The sequence below is a fragment of the Metopolophium dirhodum genome, chromosome 1, assembly GCF_019925205.1.
Source record: "Metopolophium dirhodum isolate CAU chromosome 1, ASM1992520v1, whole genome shotgun sequence".
Lineage (NCBI taxonomy): Eukaryota > Metazoa > Arthropoda > Insecta > Hemiptera > Aphididae > Metopolophium > Metopolophium dirhodum.
The window spans coordinates 14497583-14521224 of record NC_083560.1 but is presented as its reverse complement, the minus strand read 5'-3'; the positions used below and the strand labels follow the sequence as shown (position 1 = coordinate 14521224).

The 23642-nt window shown below is 31.1% G+C and overlaps 1 protein-coding gene and 1 pseudogene across 1 annotated transcript; both read left to right on the top strand.

Moving 5' to 3' along the window:
• Positions 1-300: 300 nt before the first annotated feature.
• LOC132932798 (uncharacterized) lies at positions 301-5289 on the top strand. Its single transcript, XM_060999160.1, has 5 exons — positions 301-363; positions 581-985; positions 1279-1871; positions 1950-2918; positions 2961-5289. The coding sequence occupies exons 1-5, from the start codon at positions 301-303 to the stop codon at positions 5287-5289; spliced, it is 4359 nt and encodes a 1452-aa protein (XP_060855143.1).
• Positions 5290-18655: 13366 nt separating this feature from the next.
• On the top strand, positions 18656-19738 carry LOC132932791 (uncharacterized; annotated as a pseudogene).
• The last annotated feature ends 3904 nt before the right edge of the window (positions 19739-23642 follow it).

Here is a 23642-nt window from a genome sequence, read left to right as displayed (position 1 = left end):
GGCAAAGCACTCGAGTCCCTGATTATTAAAAATATAACCGATGAGACTGACCTCGACTCGCACGATGAGCAACATGGGTTCACCACTGGTAAATCGACAATCAGCGCCTTAGAGAGCGTCTACCAGTGGGTCGATTCATCCAAAGCACGGTACATATTCGGCACCTTCCTTGACATCTCGGGGGCCTTTGACAACGTCAAATGGTCACCGCTGCTGTTAAGGCTGGTCGAAATGGGCGCGTCGCTAGGGACTTCGAGAATCGTGTGCTCATATCTTGAACACAGATGAGCTGACTTCGAAATGGAAGGAGTACACTACCGCCCCGCCGATTGGAACGCGGCTGCCCACAGGGGTCACAGCTTGGTCCGACGTTGTGGAAGGTCGCCATGACGCCGATCTACGCTCACTTCCTCCAATCGAAGACCTCGAAAGTCACGATGACATACTCATAATGGTCGGCGCAGCGAGACCTCCGCTAGCGTTCAAACGAACAGAAGGCCACCTCGACGACTTAAAGTCGTGGGCTGCCTGCTTTTGACTTGAGTTCTCAGCCGAGAAAAATCTGTTCCTATCGCTAAAGGGTGGCCTCAAGCCTGGTTACTCGGTGGGCTTCGGCTCAGCAGATTTAGCCCCGAGAATCGCTTCGGCGTCAACGGCGAAATACATTGATCCCCGAAAGAGCTATTGGGATCACGTGGTGGCCATCAGCTCCAAATCTGCCAGCCTCTATAGGAGACTCAGGAACCTTTACTCCGCCAATTGGAGAATGAAAAACACGGCAGCCAGAATGATTTACAGAGGCGTGTTCCTGCCCAGGGTAACTTACGCCTCAGAAATTTGGGCGAACGGAGCCAAACTCGAGAAGAATCGAAAGAAACACCTCAGCGCTCAGAGGGCACCGCTACTGGCCATAAAGGGGGCCTACAAAACGTCATCCACGAACTGTCTGGCAGTAGTAGCCAGAACAGTTCCACTCGACCTGGAAGTTAGACAACAGGCAAATATATATGAAACATGAGCAGAAACATTTATCATCATTATATTATTTAAATAGATTAAAAAATATTTAATAACTTAAAAAAGATTAAAAAATATAATAAATAAAAAAAAAATGTTAAACAAGTTTTAGTTGTTCGAAGACGAAGCTACACCTTCTTCAGGCGTGTCCTCGTCACTCACAGATTTCGAAGATTCCCCTTTTCTTTCATAATGAAGTAAAGTATTGTGCTTCCCCTTGCTGACAAATGCAGATCAAGATATAATTGTTTTGTCTGCAAGGGGAAGCACAATACTTTACTTCATTATGAAAGAAAAGGGGAATCTTCGAAATCTGTGAGTGACGAGGACACGCCTGAAGAAGGTGTAGCTTCGTCTTCGAACCAAACTGGCTCAAAAAAGGTATTACTAGTTCATCAAGGACATGGCCACGTATTCTTGTCAACAGCAGTAGTTCTAGTAAGGGACCATCAAGGCGTGCGTAGGAAATGCCATGCCATACTAGATAGTGGTTCGCAGGTTAACTTCATATCCAAGGGACTAGCAAAACAACTACAATTACCAGCTGCAAGGTCGTCGATTCCAGTTAGTGGCATAGGAGCAAACACACTCCAGTCTAGTACCTATGTTGATGTACATGTTGAATCCAGGTTTGGTTCATCGAGTTTCAACTTATCTTGTCATACCTTACCTGTTATCATGTCACAACTACAACCTGTTCGTCCTCCAGTGGAAGGCTGGACAATTCCAAGTGAGCTATTACCACAGCTAGCTGACCCTCATTTCTGTGATTCCAAACAAATCGATCTATTGATTGGAGGTGGTGCATTCTTTGATATATTGCAGCCAAGTCGTATACAGCTGGATGTGAAGATGTGATATCTGCAGGACAGCAAGTTGGGTTGGATAGTCACAGGTGAGTTGAGCCACACATGTCTGCTAAGTGTTGGCAGGTCGTTGGAAAAGGAATCTAAGGCAATTCTCGGCCACGAGGATGTTTTGTACGACAAACAATCAAAGGCAAACCAGTGTTCTATCGAAGAAAACCATGCGCTCGAACATTTTCAGTCCACATTTAGACGAAATGAGGAAGGTCGTTTCGTGCTGCAATTACCCGTCAAAACAGACCTAACTAATTTAGGTCAGAGTGTCAACTCAGCTACATCTAGGTTTCTCAGTATGGAGAGAAAACTACAGCAAGATGCAGACTTGCGAATTGAGTACACGAAGTTCATGAAAGATTATCTGGAGATGGGCCATATGCAAGAAGTTGTGAAGGAATCGAATATTCCTAAGCGATCATGCTACTTACCACACCATGCAGTATTCAAGAGCTCAAGTTTAACAACTAAAATTCGAATCGTTTTTGACGCCTCAGCGAGAACTTCTTCAGGGTTGTCACTCAACGACGTATTGATGCGAGGCCCAAAGACGCAGGAGGACATATTCTCAATTCTTACGCGTTTTAGAAAATATCAATATGTGATTTCGTCTGACATTGAGAAGATGTTCCGACAAGTAGCTGTGGCAGAACAAGACTGGGATCTCCAACGGATTTTCTGGCGAAATAATCCTAGTGACGCTTTGCGGACCTATCGATTGGTCACCGTAACTTATGGTACAAAACCAGCCTCGTTCATGACAACGCAGTGTTTGGTAACGTCGGCACAACAAGCGTACGAACATTTTCCCAGAGCTGCGGACGCGATAACGAAGGATTTTTATAAGGATGATCTTATGACGGGAGGTGAAACCGAAGCTGAATGTATTCAATTGCACCAAGAGATAACGTCAATTCTAGCCTCAGCAAAATTACCTCTAAGAAAGTGGTGTTCGAATTCCTCTTACGTCTTGGGACATATTGGTAAAAATGTCAGGGACCCCTTATTCACCTTGGAATTAGGAGATAAAGAAATGGTCAAGTCTCTCGGCTTATGTTGAAACCCAGTACTTGATGAGTTCAGGTTCAATGTCATACCAACTCCAGCACGATCAAAATTGACCAAAAGAACACTGCTATCCGATTTGAACAAGGTGTTTGACCCCATAGGTTTTATAGCCCCAATACTCGTAAAAGGAAAGATATTTTTACAGCAGGTATGGGCTTTGAAAATTGATTGGGATAGTCCCTTGTCTTCAGACATTCATGATCGGTGGATGTCATTCCATAAGGATTTAGAGAAACTGCAAAATATATCCATCCCAAGAAAGGTTCTACCAAAACCAAATGAATTCCAAATACACGGATTCTGTGATGCGTCGCAAGAAGCCTATGGGGCTTGCATATATGTACGATCGCACTGTTCTGAAAATACGTGGCAGGTTCGACTGCTGTGTGCTAGGAGTCGTGTAGCGCCAATAAAGGGTTCAACAATTCCTCGTCTTGAACTGAATGGTGCCTTGGTATTAGCACAATTACTCCAAAAGCTAACGGATGCTTGGGAAATTGATCGTCATAAGTGTCATTTGTGGACAGATTCCACTGTAGTTCTTAGTTGGTTAAATGCACAATCCAATCGATTAAAGGTGTACGTCAGCAATCGCGTTAATCAGATCTTAGAGCTTACAAATGCATCGCAATGGAATTATGTAAGAACAGATAAGAACCCTGCTGATATGATATCTCGAGGTACTAATGTAACGGAGATAAGTGCTTCTAAACTTTGGTGGAATGGACCTGATTGGTTAGGCATATCAGACGAGTTGTGGGAAAAGGTCCCAAGAAATATATTGAAGGAAGAAGAAATACCTGAGCAACGCACAATACAATTTGCATTAGTTGGAGTTCAATCTAATCAAGAGTTGGTCCAACATTACTCCTCCTGGTCACGACTGAAGAGAGCAACAGCTTGGTTAAAAAGATTTGTAGAATATTTGAGAACAAGAGGGGTACCAAGTGAAGTTTATTTGTCTGTAAGAGAACTGCAAGCGGCCGAAGTATGTATACTGAAACAAGTCCAAGCCGAATGTTTCCTTGATGAGTTACGATCTCTGGAATCTCAAGGGGAGTTGAACCTAAAAAGTAAACTGAAGTCCCTACGTCCATTTATAAAGGAAGGACTAATCTTGGTTGGTGGACGTTTGAACAATTCTGGGTTGTCAATGTTACAAAGGCACCCGATCGTGTTGCCCGCAAATCATAAGGTGACTCGGTTAATATTTGAACAAATACATTTAGAGCAATTACATTGTGGGCCTCAAGCTTTGCTTGCTGAGGTGAGACGAAGGTACTGGCCGTTAAGAAGTCGAGTGATGGCTCGTTCCGTGGTATCACGTTGCGTGAAATGCACCCGAGCCAAACCAACATTTAATGCTCCCTTGATGGCTCCATTACCCAAGGAAAGGGTCCAAGTCGCACGATCGTTCGCTGTTACTGGGGTCGATTTTGCTGGACCAATCATCATAAGAAGCGGTATAAGGCGAGTGATAGGCGTGAAGGCCTGGATAGCCGTTTTCGTATGTTTTACCACAAGAGCAGTTCATTTGGAGATGGTGGAAGATCTATCGAGCCAAGCCTTCCTGGCATCGTTGCGTCTATTCACGGCGCGTAGAGGCTTATGTTCAACAATATTTAGCGATAACGGTACAAATTTCGTTGGAGCAAGAAGAGAGCTGTACATGCATGTAAAGGCTGCTCATCCACAGATAGCCCAGAGAGGTATTGAATGGAGATTTAACCCACCATCAGCACCGCATTTCGGTGGCCTATGGGAGAGTGCGGTTAAAAGTGCAAAACACCATTTAACCCGTATGATGAGTGATGCCAAGCTAACTATTGGTGAATTATCAACACTATTGTGCCAGATAGAAGCTTGCCTTAACTCACGACCGCTGACCCCAATGAGCAGCGACCCATCTGACTTAGAGGTACTAACCCCAGCTCATTTCCTTGTAGGCAGTCCTATCTCGTTACCTCCTGAGGTCGACCTGAGACAGGAACCATTGAATAGTCTTAAAAGATGGAAGTATGTACAGGCGTTAATGCAACATTTTTGGCGAAGATGGTCTAGCGAATATTTACCTCAGTTACAAATTAGAGGAAAATGGACTAGTAATAAAACTCCATTAAAAATTTGTGATATTGCTATTATAAGGGATGAAAACACACCACCCACAAAATGGAAACTGGGAAGAGTAGTTAACGTGCATCCTGGTAATGACGGGATCATAAGAGTAGTAACAATGCGCCTCGGATCCGGGGCAGAATTGAAGCGTCCGACAGTCAAACTATGCCGACTACCAACAGACAAGGACATAAATATAGATGCAGACGAAGAGGTAGTTGAAAAATAAATTTTCAACGCGGGGGAGAATGTTGCCGCCGCAACATAACAGAAATAAGATATCGGCCACGGGGGAACAGCTGGTCACACACACACACACAATCACCGCTGTAATCATTGTTTTATTTTTGTATATATTATTCAAACGTGTCCAGTGAATTATTATGTAATTGTACCTACAGTATTATTATACATAATTATTTTTATTATCACCGCGTTATCGCACTTCGCCGAGCTGGCTCCGCGAATATTATTTAACACGGCCGCCGCGATTTTTGTCTCGTACCGAACGTTCTCGCAGCAGTATCCACGCATGCATTTTTGTACCGCAATATTATAATATTTTTTATACTAAAACGGTAAAGTATTGTTATTTACAGATTTTTGTTGCAGGCTCGAATAGCCAAGTATTTAATTATAATCTTATTATTGTGCGCCATAAGGGCCATTTATTATACATATTGTAATTCAATTTACTTTAAGTTCCGCGGCGCAAATTGCCATATTATTATAATATATTGAGTGTGCGCGAATCGCCGGCTTTTTAATAGTAAATAGTATTGTATCGTGGGCGCGAATCGCCACGAATTATTATATAAAATTCTTGTTATATTATTATTATTATTATTATCATTACCCGGTGCGTATCGCCAGTGTTGTCTTTTTTTTATACATTATTGTTATAGCAGAAGTATGAGACCAGCTGGCCAGTCTGCGCTCCACAAATTGTGAGTTATTCTTATTACTATTATTATTTTTACTATTACCCATTTCGTATTATAATTATTATTTGTTGTACCAGAAGGGCCGCATAGTATAATTTATTTATCATTATTCTGATTTGTCATAAGGACTACATATTATTGTAATATTATTTAACGAATTTATATACCTACAGCTCACATAGCTGCACATAATATTAAACCTTAACTCTGTTGAGCCAGAAGGGCTAATTTATATAATTTATTCTGTTTTGGGTGAGAATGGCCATAATAGCATACATGTATCTCGTTTAGCCATAAGGGCTGCGATTCATTATATTATATTTTTTTACACCATTATTGTGTTGCTGTGATTTATTGCCTTATTTATTATTTGTTATTTATTATTATTATTGTATTATACAGCAACTCATTTATACCAGCAACTGTGTTACCATTTTTCCTTATTATTAATTATTATAAACACACCCACATATATACACACTTAACACACAGATAATACACATAATTACACTACACGCATTACGTAGTTCGACAGTATTTGCCCGGCGATCCCGACCACTGCTGTTCAAACTATTACACCATTACACACCCAGCTAGTGCTCGCATAATTAAGACCTAGGTGTTAGTGGTGAGCGATTATAAGGTGTCCGGGGTGCGCGTATTATCGTCATAGGCTCCCGGCCCGTACACAACTATTTTAAAATTAAATAAGCAATACAATCACCACATATTTTTTTTTCCATCTAGATCATATCATATTTAATTTTATATTATTAAATTGTAAAACATTTAAAAGAATATAATATATTATATTTTCAATAGTAAAATTACCATTATCATCACATTTAATAATGTCTAAAAGTTCCTTTTCTTGGTGGATATATTTTGAACTTTTATGTTCAGAAATAGATTTATTTATTATATTACAAGAACTTCTAATATTTTATTTTTTAAATTAATTTTTTTAATTATATTTGAACCAAAATGTGTAGACAAAATATTTTCATCAAATCCTAAACTTAACCTTAAATTTTCATCTAACAAATAATATGCCGAAATATACTGCGGAATGTATATTTTCAATAAAAATGTAAAAAAAAAATATTTTTAAATATTCAATAAATTAAACAAAACGCTTGCGATGAAGAAAGAGGAAATGAAACTCTATTACAGAGGAGGACAATAGGCATATTATAAGAAACTTTATTATTCAAAATGACGTTTTTAAAGAATAAATATTATTCAAGAATAACTGATCACCGCCTTCGAAACACTCTGCGCATTAGTTGTTCTCCGAGAGTATGTACACCATTTTAAAAAAATGGCTAGTATTATAATATTATATTAAATAATTTGCTTTGAATAGCTTACACTGTATTTTTAACACGAAAAAAGCATAATATTAGCTAATATTTAAGTATTTTCTGGTCCACAAACATTTTTGTTCAAATTATCTGGACCCCCATGGAATTTTATTGACGACCCTGGCTCTATTAGATGATAATGTAGAATAAGACCATAGCATATTCGGTTCGTGTTCAAACAATACAAAAATAACTTAATTCTAAATTATTTGAATTTGATAATTATATATAATCTGACTATTTGGATAAAAACAAAATGTCATCAATATTGAATGACTAACATACAAGGGATTAAGACAAGATACAACCTAGGATTAAGATGGTATAACTTTAGCTCAAATTCATTGTCAAAATTCATTGTTTGTTGTTAATAATAAAAAATATTAAGAAAATAATGCAAAACTAAGTGTAATTATTTTTTAAAAAATTACCAAACAAAAATTTATTTTACGCTTGTGATGTTTTTATTTATGTTTCTCTTCGATTGCAGCCCTTCAAAATTAAATTTTTTCTTACCATATAAAAAAACTTGTATGATATTATAATATTGGAAAAAAGATATATTTTTTTTTTTTTATAATAATGGTTCAATAGGTATTTATTAACATTGTAATACAAAAATATATTTATTTATTTTTTTAACACAATATTTTTCAAGTAGTGTAATTTGTATTATTTTATAGATTGCCAGGTCATTAATGAATAACATTAATAGATTAAATGACATAAAATTTATTTGATCAGTAAATTATTTTTAAGTACAGAATAAAGATAAAATTAACTTTACACACTATATAACAACTATTTTGTAAATATTCTTTACTACCTATACATTGCATTATAAACTTGTTAGGTAGGTATTTGTTAATATGTGTTTCCTATAACTCCATTGTATATCTGTTTTGTTTGAATTACAAACATATTTTTTACCATATGTGCAAATTAGCTAACATGTACTTTTATGTTTGAGATTTTGTGTTATGTATATAAATAAACATTTATGAGCTTGCGGATTGTTAGAGCACGCCAGAGGCTCACACATATATTTATTGAATAATACATAAAATCAGAGCTTACTTGACCATATATCAGTTGAATTTTCAACTTACAATTATTATGCACAGTCATATAATTAACAGGTATACAACATTTTTTTTTATTTAAAACAAATGTATATCAATGTTAATGCAAATGTGGTAGATAAGAAATTAAGAACAAATAGCTATTATGTAAGTATATACAATTAATTTTTCTTTATTTTATAATTAATTTAATATGCTATCTTGTATATAACTATTTATCTTTAATAATTTTTTTTTTTTTTTTAATCTAATTTATACACTATGTATTATGTAAATTGTTAAATAAATAAATAAATGAATAGTTTAGTTATAATGTAATAATAAAATAAAGATTCAAACAATTTGTTTTATTAAAAAATATTTTAATTGTAGTTTATGTAAAAAAACCGGATAAAAAACTTTAATTCAGAAACAAATTATATCATATATTCATTGTTTTCAACTAACTAAATATGGTACTATTATACAGTAAATGTACTTATAAATTAATAACCATCAACAAGCGTAAAATTTCTTTTACTTGATATAATAATAGATTGGTACTATTCTTAAATGAAATGGTAATTTTCATGACTGGACAAATACAAATTTGTCATAAAGAAATTAAATTATCATACCAATTTTAAAAGTGTGAAGGTGACCAGTCATTAAAACAACAGGTAACTTTTGTAGTACATTACAACAACAAAATAATAAGTTATGAAACATATTTTGACAAGTTGCTAGGTATTGATCATCAATAAAAATAATGAAGATGAATGTGGAACGAAGGTTAGTTGTGGGCATTCCAGAAGAAGAGAGAGGATATCTTAAGTGTCCAAAATGTATGCATTGTGCTGTTAATTAAATTTGATCAATCTTCTCTATTGTCTGCTAATATTTTTTTTCCCCATGTTTGAAAAAGGTATATAATATGTCTAGGGAATCTGAATAGGCTAAAGAAGAATGAAAAATTGGTGAAGTTATAATTCAAAAATACTCATAATATTATAATGTGAATGTCCTTAATTTCCATTGGACACTGGCATTAGAGAAGGTTACCCATCATTATTCACAATAATTTAGTTTATTAGTTATAGGTGTTTTATAGTAGTTCACATTTTAGGGATTCATCGTAAAAAGCAATACTTTAAATATGCATCTTGAATGATAAATATTGATGTAGAGTATGGAGAAATACTTGTGAAAAACTTTTTAAAAATACCATATGTTGTAATGAATTTACCATAGTTAAGACTAATACTATCAACGCTCCAAAAGGCTATAAACATGGTTCAATCAGTGAATAGATACGATAATACAAATACATTGCCACTACATCACTGTGCAAACTCATAAACTGCACAAACTGAACAATTGATTTAGCAGATCGTAAGTATTTACACCTTGGATTTGATCCAAATGATCAGTTCAGTATTGTCCTGCAAATAATCACACCGACTTGCTATGGAAGCATACGAGAAGATTTTTTAAGACTTATTTTTTCCCTAATGGGAAAACTATATGGGATACTATAAAGATGTTAAAATAGTTTTATCTATTCTTTCTGCTTCGGAATGTAGTACCAAGAACAAGAAAGTTATGTACATCCCCCATTAATGAAACATAATTATAATTTGAATATATAAATAGGTTTTTTATACAGTACTATAATATTGATATAATAATATAATAATATTATAATAAAATACAGTAGTATAAGGGACCATTGTGTACACTATTAAAAAATCTATATATTGCAAACAAACAAATAATGATAATCTTCAAATTGCAAATAAATAACATGAATAGTGAAAATAAATAAAATATTACTGCAAAAAAAAACAAATAAAACATTACTTCAAAAGACAAATTTTTAATAATACTATAAGACTACAGAAAATAATAATTCCATGTTTCATTTAAAAACTCTAAAAAATACTTTTTTGTATAACTATTTAAAACCGATATTATGATAGTTTTTATTTATGAAAAAACAACAAATTCAATGAATCAGAGTTTTTAAATCCTAAACAACATTTCATTTTAACTTCAAAAGTTGGATAAAACATTTTTCAATGAAGATAATCATTTAAATAGTTTAGTAAATACAGAACTCTATAGAAGAATAATCAAATAATAATAATAATAATATTATATTATATATTTATTTATTAATTATATATTTATGTTTGTCCGTATGTAGCAAGAATGACGTCAGAAACCGTCTAACCATAGTAGAGAGCGTAAACGTCAGAGCTTTTGGCATTGATATAGGAAATATCCATGGTGATAAGTCTGGCTATACCGCATTAGTATTATTAAATTGCCTAAACCACTATGGTTATCAGCATTACGCTCCCACCTTATTTGTATGCATACCGAGAAGTTTGATGCCTTAACCATTGAGCCACTACACCCTAAATCATATGTTTTAATACTATTTAAACAAATTTTTATATTATCTTTATATCAATATATTTATTTTATGCAATAAAAAATGCATACAATTTTATAATATGTGTAGAATTGAACTAGAAACCTACAATTAATCAGTTATCGTTTATAATATCACTATCATTTTATACCTACTATGAGTGTATTTATTTATTATTTTACATACTTTTGTTTAATAAAATTACACCATTTATTAAGGAAAAGATAGTTAATACTTGTAATAAGAAATAATTAACAGGTCATTTTGTACTAAGAATCAGTTTGAACACTAACAGGTAAAAACTAACTTTTGAATAATAGTTATAACTTTTTCTATACACCAACATATTATTTTCTAAATATGATTCCATTTAATATAAAACAAATTATTATAATATTTTAAAATTTGTACAAAGTTAAATATGTTGTTTATAAAAAATAATTCTAATAAATAAAATAAAAAAACTATGGATTGAAATAGCAAACATTTTTTCATGTATAATAAGATACATTATGAAGGATGGTTCTTATTCGTAGAAGCTGGAGATGATTATTGACGTTCAAGATTTCATAGTTTTAAAAAACAATTAAAAGAATATATATTATATTTTCAATAGTAAAATTACCATTATCATCACATTTAATAATGTCTAAAAGTTCCTTTTCTTGGTGGATATATTTTGAACTTTTATGTTCAGAAATAGATTTATTTATTATATTACAAGAACTTCTAATATTTTATTTTTTAAATTAATTTTTTTAATTATATTTGAACCAAAATGTGTAGACAAAATATTTTCATCAAATCCTAAACTTAATCTTAAATTTTCATCTAACAAATAATATGCCGAAATATACTGCGGAATGTATATTTTCAATAAAAATGTAAAAAAAAAATATTTTTAAATATTCAAGAAATTAATCAAAATGCTTGTGATGAAGAAAAAGGAAATGAAACTCTATTACAGAGGATGGCAATAGGCATATTATAAGAAACTTTATTATTCAAAATGACGTTTTTAAAGAATAAATATTGTTCAAGAATAACTGATCACCGCCTTCGAAACACTCTGCGCATTAGTTGTTCTCCGAGAGTATGTACACCATTTTAAAAAAATGGCTAGTATTATAATATTATATTAAATCGTATATTAATTAATACTTGTAATAAGAAATAATTGTTTAATTAAATAAATAATAATTTAATATAATTTAATCTTTCAAAACAATATACCTCTTATGTGAGCTGTATATAAATGTTTGTCTGATATACTTGCTATGTGCATAGCGGAAGTATGTCACACACCTAAAGAAATGAATACTCTTTATGAGAGTATATGGTTAAGAGATGTGTTATTTCTTGAGACACATCATAGTAGAAGTGCTTGCTTAACACAACACAAACCAGATGATATACTAATTGTTTATTCATTTTTATACGAAAAACTGGTACGGACAATTAAATATTCTACAGATCATTTTAAGAGAACAATACAAATGATCCATATCTAACCGATTATGAATATTGATAACACTTTTTTACAGTTAATTATATTATTAATTTATAACAAATACATTTTTCAAAATTTAGCGTTACTCATTATACTGTATTCGCTCAAAGGAAACCTGTAATTTTCTACTAAGCTAAATGCACACTTCTACTACAATAATTCCGAAATACATTTCAGTTAATGAAGTTCATAAATGTTGACAACACAATCTACATACTATAAGCTCTAAACCTAAAAAAAAATGCATTTCCATCGCTGGGTATGCATATTGGATATTGTATCTTATTTAAAACACATAGGTTAACATATCAAAAATCCAAGATCCACACAGAGAAAAATTAAAATTGTAAAAATATATTCCGGAACATCTTGTCATAATAGAAATTGTATTAACGTGTTAATATATAAATATGAAACCAGTTGTTTTAACAATCCAAGCAATATCAAATAGCCTGATAAATATATTATCACACTACAATAGGTATAACAATTTGACTAGAACTTATATAAGACATTAATAAATTATGTAATTTTAGGTACCTACCTTGATAGTGAAACCAAAATATAAATGCTGACCACATGGTTTATTTTGAAGTGTTAACCATTGAAATGTCTCAAATTTAATGCTCTCACCACAGCTAAGGATTTCATACCTAAAAAAAGTAAAGTGTAAGCATGATTGGTACATTGCAAATAATAACACAGAGGCAGTATAATATGGAAACATTAACGGTTTGCATTACCAATAATGCCACGGACCGCTGTTTAAAGCGTTCAAACAATATGCAAAATATTATGATGTATTGAATAAACATACGTATCGTACCCATCAAAAAAACCAATCCATGAACGTTATGTCTTACAATATTATACTTACTTATGTTATACTGACGTTTTGTGTTTTATAAAAAGAATCAAATTAAAAAAAAATAGCAATTTAAAATACCATGTGACTAAACATCCCATCTTAAAAATTAACGGGCCCGAAACGTCCACGGTTCGATGTATTGTTTTATACATACTCAGGGTTCTGAAGTCATACACGGGTTTCACGAGTTTGCAGCCGGAGTAAAAATAACCAGCAACCAGTAACAGTTCCGGATACTCTGCACGACGAACAGCCTTGTCCTTACCTGGATGTGGTCAGTGTTCACCGCTCCGGCTTTAATGGTGAGACTGAAGTACTGCACTTGCCACTACCTAATGAACAATTTCTCGCCATTGAAATGAGACCAAACCTAGCATAAAAAATGCATAAAATAAACAAAATGCAAGCAAGCAAATGTCTACCAATACGATAAATCGACATAGTCGTCGACGGACGACGAGAACGGTAAATAGAAGAATAATATTATATTATAACGCGTTGTATTAATCCAAATATTATTACCCGTTAGTTTTATGCCGGCCGATGGCGTACCAAACGGCAAACGATCGTCGTCGGTGTTTGGAGGCGCTGAGACGAACACAGTGCGCACACGTCATGAGTAGAGCAGTACCGACGAGGAAGGAATGAAGTTTAGAAACAAATGGCCGACCGGTCCGCAGTGCACCAATGCCGTACGACGCTACGCAGTGCACATCAATTATTATTGTACGTCGTCAATCGGCGTTTCGAGCCAGATAATGCGTGGTGGGGAGACGGCTGCGGTTGTTATTGTGTCGTGTCGTTACTCGTTCACACGTTCACAAGGTCCAATTGTCAGTGGTTCTCATTCTGTTGACACCGCGAAGCGAACCTACCGCGTCATCACGAACCGAGTGACACGACAACATTACGCAATGATAATATTCGTATCGAGATGATTGTGGAGGAATCGCGTCATCGTGTTAACACAACGACGACTCAACCAACATGTTTTGCGTTACCGGATAAAATAAACTTACGACACGGTTTTATTATGTACGAACTACGAGACAATAATTCTTTTGTTTTTTAGTCATTGCAAAATATAGTTAAAACTTAAAAGAAAGTTAATGGCGCAAAGAGAGGTGTTAGTCGGCGAACGATTAGCCACGTGGTTATGCGCGATGGCATAGACGAAAAAAATGAGAAACAGCCAGTTAAAAAAAACTGTGTACCTAACCGAAGTGCGCCTTGCGTATGCTACAGCGAAATACTAATGAGAACGAACGGCGAACGCATACATCGCGATGTGATGTCTGACTCCCATCATCAAACCAATGTGACCAACCGTCCGTACATTACTTACCAACTACCTACGGGGAGAAACTATGTGATGGCCCACCACATGATAATAATAATAATAATTTAACAAAAGACATATGTACCCTAGGTAGATAAATAAATAATTTACATTGGGGATTGGGTGCACTAAAACATTATCATTTCATATTTATCTCGATTCTCGGCTAGACTGGCAAAGTACAAAAATTATATTGTTCGTACGATACTGCGATGTCTCTACGGTATGTACCACGTCGGCAGATGTTTAGCTGGCGGCAGCAAAAAACACGGATGACAAAGAAACTGAAAAAACTAACCCCTGTCGATCGACGAATGATAAAGCCACAGTTTAAGAGGGCGCTACACCCGCATGCGTTCTATCTGTCTTACAAACGCATAACTTAGCAAATTGCTCAGTAAATCACGCTTAGCTCTGTTAGTTTAAATATTTGAGTGAATTGGAAGATTAATATCGCGTGGCGTGTCGATTAAGCTAGGTATTATAGGTAAAAGTTATTTATTTTCATTTCCAATTTGTTTTTGTTTTTTTTTAATCTAGAATGATGAATTTACGACCTAGTCGTTCGAAAAAAAAAATTTTATAAAATCACTAGGTAGACCATAATCTACTTAAAATCTACCTTAACACTTTAACCATTCTCAATAATTTGATATTGTATGCAGACTAACTAGTTATTATATAAACTTTCTTGATAATAATATAGTGTTCATTTAATTTAAATGTAATTATAACGAACAATATTTATATCGCAATTATTATTATCTTAGAATGCTATGAAGTCATATTTGTTATAGCCGACAGTACCTACACATACTGTCATTTACGTGTTGTAATAAAATTGTGTAAAATATTTTATGCGTGTTTTTTTAAATGAAAAATACATTTATTAATCGTTTAAATAATATTTTAGAGTTTAAAAACCTTACAGTACATATTTAAGAAAACGTAAATATAATGAACTTATATTACATTTAAAAGAATTAAAATTTAAAAAAAAACGTAAATTCCAAATGTTTATACATTGACAAAGAAGTATGATACAATGAAAGTCTGTAATGTGGAAAGACTTGTTGCCCCAATACATGAAGGTAACCAAATTAAATATTACGTGCATAACGAAGATCGTTTTAATATCCTCCATGAAACTCATTTATCAATCGGGCACGGAGGTTGTAGTAGAATGGACACGAGTTAAGTAATAAATATAAAAATATAACAAGGGAGGCAATCGTGTTATACCTGAACTTGTGCGAGTCATGTCAAAAAAATGGAAGTACAATCAAAAAGGGCTTAGTAGTCAAATAGACATAATTGACATGCAGGCACAGCCTGATGGTAATTATAAGTTTATTTTAGTCTACCAAGACCCTTTAACTAAATTTGTAAACTTACGTCCTTTTACTCATAAACGCGCAGAAGAAATTGCTTATGTTTTACTGGATATATTTACAACTTTTGGTGCTCCAGTTATATTGCAAAGTGATAACGGTAGGGAATTTGCAAACAAGGTAGTAGAAGAATTATGTAGCATGTGGAAAGACTTGAAAATAGTACGTGGTAAGCCTCGTCATTCGCAAAGTCAAGGTTCTGTAGAACGTGCCAACCAAGATATCGAGAATATGTTAGGAACGTGGTTGCAAGACAATAAGACCAAAAATTGGTTATGAAAAATCAAACTTATCATCACGGCATTAAATCTTCACCGTATGAAACTATGTTTGGCTCTAGGACTAAAATTGGATTAAATAATTGTATACTCCCAATACATGTAGTAGCAAAATTAAAAACGGAAGGAGATTTAGAAAAAGCCTTGAAGATGAAGAAAATTAATAAAAAAAACAGTGACAATGAAGTGATTACAGTAGATAATGAAGAAAATTACAATTTTGGGAATGCTTTAAACTCTAAAAAACTTTCTATTTACAGAAAAATAAACTAATCTGTACATAATTTAGAAATGCAAGCAAATAAAATTAAATCTATCTCTGAAAGATGGTTTTGTGAAGGAAACATTGGAGATGTGCAAGGAGAAGTTTGTAAGTGTTGATGAAGTACCCGATATTCAGTTATCACTAAGTAGCAAGATTGTTTTCAAATCAAGGAGGCCAAGGATATGACAACTGTACTCGTGGTCAAAAATGTGAAACAAGGAGATGCAAATGTAAAGCTACTGGAATTGTATGCAACTCTAAATGCCATAATGGTAGTATTTGTAAAAATATATAGTTTCTTCAATAAAAATGAATACAGCCATTTTCGTAATTCTGTCTGTAAGGAAGCCCCCAAGTGATAGATAGTTTCATAGTATTCAAGAAGATTACTCAATCACACCTATTTATATTTTCAGTCGTTCCTGATTTTTGTGAAAGTAATAATGTTATAAAATGTTAGTTTTATAACAATAAAAAATAATAAAAATTAAACCAACAACTTTCTGCTTATTATAGAATTTTAAGTGCATATTTAGGTGCTTATATGAATGATTTAAGTGAATATTATTGCGTTCCTAATGGCTTTTATTAGAGCTACAAGTCACGAGTCCTAATTATTAAATTATTAAAGTTAAATGGTATTAAATAAAGCGTTTAAGCCCTCGTTGTATCAAAATATGATCAACAAAAGACTAGTTTTGAAAATTGTATTCATTAATTAAGAAGTAAAAACTAATGCAAAGATTTAAATACAATTTAAATTTTTTCAAAATTCCCCAGATACAATGCTTTTCAATTTTGATCATTTTAAAATATTAATTCTTTAACAGGATTAACGATGACTTCCTGAAAACTAAACTAAGAGATTCAACAAAAAAAGTATTAATCCACCGGCTGCTACTACATTCAATTCTCATCATCCAGGTAAAAATATAAATAATAAAATACTTATTTCAATCATCAAATTAAAAATATGAATATATAAGTAAATTATACATTTTTACGGTTTAGTGGAATTTGTTTCTTCGCCATATGAAGAGAATACAAATACCAAATATGGTAAATGCTCATTGGTGATTTAGACTACACAGTTACAAATGATTCACTTCGAAAAAGGTTTGAGCAATGAGGTGAAATTGTAGATACTTATGTCGTCAGAGACTCTATAACCAAAAGATGACCATCTTTTTTCTTGTTAAGTTTAATAATTTAGCTACCTATTAATCATTTTAATATCTAAAAATGTAGGTCTAGAGGATTTGGATTTGTTACTTATTCTCAATAATTGTCCATGTCAATAATTAGGTCTCATAATATAAATGGTTTTGAAGTGGAAACCAACCAATATGTGTCACGTAAAGTATGAAATTTACATCACTTATTGTTACGTACAATTTTTAAACAATGATTTTTTAAAATTGATTTTAATGAACTACTATTATGAATTTTTCCTTATATAAGTAAAATATACATTTTTACGGTTTAGTGGAATTTGTTTCTTCGCCATATGAAGAGAATACACATACCAAATATGGTTATTGCTCACGATTTTGAAGGCAACAAATATGTATTTTCTACAGACAACGCTGTTTCGGCTAATGATAAATGTTGTAAATGGGCACTGAGCAAAAAAATGAAAGGAACAACGTACATAGCACATAATGCAAAAGCTTATGACACATATTTTTTTATACAGTACTAATTACATTTTAAAAAATATGACGAGTCATGTATGAATTAATTCGTAACAGGACAAAAATTATGATGCTCGAAATAAAATATAGGGGCCTTAAGTGTTTGTTTGGTGAATCTGGCTCGAATATATGTAATAAAAAAGTTTGTATCCATTCATTCAAAAACAGGCTGATGACGATCAAACCAAATAAATTAAGGTACAATTGTTACGTTGATCAATAATTAGAATAATTTGTTTCTGAAAACTTTAAATTTGGTTGTTCATGAAGCATTGTGCAACAAATGTAAGCTAAATCTTTAACTTTGCCTAATTATATTGTTAGACATTTGTGTACTGAAATCTATACCATGACGTATTGATAGTGAAAAAACTAAGAAAGTCTTCATCCAAAAGCTAAAAAAGAGATCATTGAGTCGAGACTCGATAATGTAGTCCTTGTGACATGTCAAATCATCTCTTAGAGTTAAATGATGTATTTAAAGATGCATTTAAAGAATTGAACATAACTGATGATCAATGGCAGAAAACAGAAATGTTAGTATGTTTCATGATCTATTATTTTATTGTTTAACCTTATTATTAAAATGTTTTTCCTAGTTTGTTTCAAAAAGTTCCTATAACATTTTTAATATAAAGGTAATTCAAATATTCAAATATTGATAATTTTGACTGGTAAAAGCTTTATTACCTGCAAAGCAAGCGACAGTTCAACTTCAAAAAGGAGAACTTACTTTGGATATTTTTACGAAAAGTGTTATAGAGATACTGAGAAAGTAGGTATAGGCTTTTTAAAGATTCTATCTACTTCAATGGAAAGAATAGAAAAATTGTTGTTGGGTAATCCTATTTTTTAGCTGGTTAGTTTGAAACTACTATTTTTTTCAAATACAAACTAAAAATAAAACATTCATATTATGTTACATTTTTTTAAAGTTTTTACTGCCATTGTAGTAAAAATAATAAATATAATAACTAATTTTAAATTATATTGAATTGACAGATGTTATTTTCATGTCTGTCTACCTACATTATTTTATATAATTATTAAATATTATAATGTTACATGCTCATTATTGTGAATTTGAATATTTTAACTGTTTAAGATATCTATTTAGACACAAGATTTCAATGTCTCCTAGGTGATGACTCCAATTAATATTTTAGTTGATGTGTGGAAGATGATTTTATGGTTAGATAAAAATGCAATGCCAATTTCAAATGATGAAATTATTGTATCTGCAACTCATTTGAGGAAAATCATAATTTGTTAAATGTTGAAGATGATAATTTGGAAGATTTTATAAAAACTAAAACATTTATTTCTATACATGAACAAAATAAAAGTATTGAAGTAATACCAATTTGTTTGTTGTTACAAATCTATAATAATATTAAATTTTCACATTATTGCTCAAGTATTAAACAGTATTGACAGGATTTGAAGTTGATTAAACCAGAGCTATTTAAATTAACACTAGTAATCCTGAGTGTTCCTGTTACTCAAGTAAGTACTGAATATTTTTAGATTATTAATAATTTTAGATTTTTTTTTAACTTATATTATTAATATTATTCAATTTTAATTTATTTATATTAAATATTAATTATAATTAATAATTAATAATTAGAACAATAGTATAAATATTAAATTATAATTTTATTTACATATTAAATTACTATTGATTTATATTATATATCACAGTTCTTCAGTAAAATAAAATAGAAAAACTTTAAAATGTATATAGGAAATTCAAATTTCAATTAATTTTTATTGTTTTTTAGGTTTTTTTCACAAAATGATGTAAAACTCAAAATTAAACTGTCAATATTATTTGATTTAAAACTAAAAAGTAAAAAAAATCATGATACCCGTGTAACTTTTTAGTGTTTATGCGCCATAAATGGAAAATATAATGATTTTGGTTTTGATTTGATGTAATTTTTAATTGTGTAGCTACTGGTTGACAATTCATAATATGAAGGAAATATTTAATATATTGATAATACAAGATGGATATCAAAGTAAAAACTTTTAGTTATTACATTTGCATTTATTTCTATCCTCCCCATGTTATGGTACTTAATTATTAGAACTAAAATTAAAATAACTATATTTATATACTATATAGGTGTCTGTTGAACATCGTTTCTCTGGGTTGAAGTTCATTTCATCAGAGTTACAATAATGATTACACGATGAAATAACATATTTATACAATTAAATAATACTTTATTTTAATTTTTAATGTTTTCCTTTTTTAAAATGTATTAATTTAGTTTATCATCAATGTATATATTTTATTATTTTTATTGTTAGAACTTCAAACTTCAAAGTGTTCACTGTTAAGCATTTACTTTTTGTAACAACTAACAAAATATTTAATTAAAAATTAAAAAATACCTAGATGCTAGATCATTGTTTTATTTTATTTCACAATATTCAATAATAGACAATAGTAAATGAAAATATTGTGTATTTAATCTTCTTCATCAAAAATAAATATAACAAAATTATGTTTAGTTAAAATATGTAATAAGCAAGAACTTTCTTAAATAGAAAAAAGACTGATTAAGTACTAAGTAATAAGTAATAAGTATTTATTTAATATTTTAATATTTAAAATGGTTTTAATTTTTAATTTTTTTGTTATTATGTTTACTTTAAAATAAAATCATATTACTATATAAAATTTGCATTTAAAATCTCATGTTAATTGATATACAACATCGGTTTCTTTTAAATACCCGAACTAACCATTATCAACCCGAATAAATACTTTTAACCCTAACCAGAAAAGTGAATTAACCCATAACACACGAATTTCATAAAAAAAAAAATGTTTCTGGTGGTAAATCCTAGAAAAAACCAATAAAAATAATAAGACGAGCAGCAACGGCCAAACAGATGGTGAGACCAGTAATTTTGTACTAGACTGTAGTAATTGGCCAGATCCTTCGGCATATACCAATGGTCGCAGTTGCAATTCAAGGGGAATTAAGGTTCCAACAAATTGTAAGTGACAGTAACACAATAACAACAACTACAGAAATATAAAGAAAATGTTGGTATCCAATCGTTCAGACACCATCAAATGGATCAAAATAAATAAATAAAAATACAATAGTTACGATGATCAATTATTACTGCAACAAATAAATATATTATCTACTATATGCTACAAATACAGTATTATGTGTAAATAAAAAAGAACCGTTCAAATTCCTTATCTTTTTTAACAGAAACTAAAATAAATGCTAGTAATTAGCTTAAAAAGAAAATTTGTCATGTTAAAAACTTTCAAAATAACATAAAAATTAGTGAGATTAAAAAAATACAAAAAGTTAGCTAATGAGTCATGAATAAAAGAAAATTGTAAAATTACGAAAAGCGGATAACTTCATTTTGACAAGAAATACATGATGATTATATATTAAATTAGATTGTAAAAACTCATTATATTTTGTTATAGGTTGATAAAACCAAATCAAGTCTAATATTGACTTATAAAGAAAGAAGGATAAGAAAAACTATATTTATGCTCATTATGTGTTTATTTAATGTTTAATATTTAACTCTTTTGAACCATATTATTTCATGAATAAATAAATCACGTTTGATATTATAATGTTTTAAAAAAAGAGAGTATTTGTAAAATTATCCACGGTTTACAATTGATGAACTCTGTTTGAATTGTATCAATATATTTTTTAGCAGTGTCATGTAGTAACATATTGATACCAACATATTACTAACACATTTGTTTATAAGCCTATTAACATTATATAGCCCATACACCGTGTATTCTTGAATTCCATTTTTTGTAGACATATTAAATGTATGCATATTGTGTATTAAGAACAACCAGATTTATTTTTACATAATATGCAAAGTAAATAACATGTACATTATTTGTGTTTGATATTATTGGTTGTAATTCAGCATATTCATTCAATTATATAATTATGAGCTTTCGGATGGTTAGATCGCAGCAGAGGCTCATACATATGCATTTGTTGAATAGTACAATATATAATTATTTCGAACTTGTCCATGATTTTTCAATGGCAAACTCACAGTTGTCATACATAATATTAAACAAATGTGGTAGCAAAGAACAAGTAGCTATTAGAAGTATACACAACTAATGGTTTATGTATTTATATAATCAAATAAATATTCCAAAATGTTGAATTATAAATAAATGTTTTAAATGTAGTTAATGTAAAAAGCTTTAATTCATAATTCAGAAACAAAAGATATCATACGTTATTTTTTCCAAATATGTTAATATGTAAATATGTAAATATGTTATTCATAATTATTGTACCATAAAATGTAAACTTTTAAAATAACAAAATTAACGAGCAGAAATGTATTATAACTTGATGTAATAGTTTCCTTCATTCTTAAATAAAATGGAAATGTTCATGACTCAATAAAGAAACAAATTTGTAATAAAGAAATTAAATGACATTGCCGATAGTAAAAGTACAATGGTGGATTTTTTCTTAACCTGGTTGCAGACAGTTTGTCCTGTTTAGTGTTCAAAACTAATGATAATGTACAAAAACATGAAAATTCAGATGTAGTAAATTGGGTTAAAAAACATTTAGTAATTGGTTTTTGTCAAATTAAAACTGAAACCATGAAACCTTACTTAAAAAAAATTATCACTTATGTTGTAGGTAGTTGGCTGAATGTTGTAACAGACGACATAAAACCTTTTAAAATCGTAAATTAGAATTAAATGTAAAAGGAAAAGTTTAACTAAATTTACCAAATTCTTTTTAACCAAACTCCGTAGCGAACATCTTGGTTTTGTTTAAATGCAGAGCTTAGCAATATCATAATTTTGTAGGCCAAAATCGATATGGATATCAAATTTATTGCAAATAGTTGCAATGTCTGTATTACGCACAAATCAGAGCCTTCAAAAGTAGTCTTAACAAAATAGCTTAGAACCTTTAAATATTTTAAAATAATACATATTGATCATGCAGATCCGATTATGAATAAAATGTCAAAAACAAAGAAAAAAAACAAGTAAATCTTCATTTTTTACAATATAAGGGCCACTTCATACATCTGACTTAAAAAATCAGAAAACCAAGTGGGAACATTTGCAACAACTAAAATCTGTTCTCCCAAAAGACTGCCATGAGTTTTATAAAAAAATTAAGTATTAAAAAAGCAATTAGCTTAAATTTGAAATAGATTTTGTTTTTTGTACATAACCACTTTAAAAATGTTGTGTTGTGTTTTGTTTGTTATTATTTATTTGACTTCATATTTTTAAATAATATATATTTTATAATATTATTATAAAATGTAGAACTACCAAGTAGGTACTAAACAATTTTTATAAATATTTTATTAATTGTTACTTGTTATCATAAATTAAAATGTTAAATAATATAATAAATGTGAT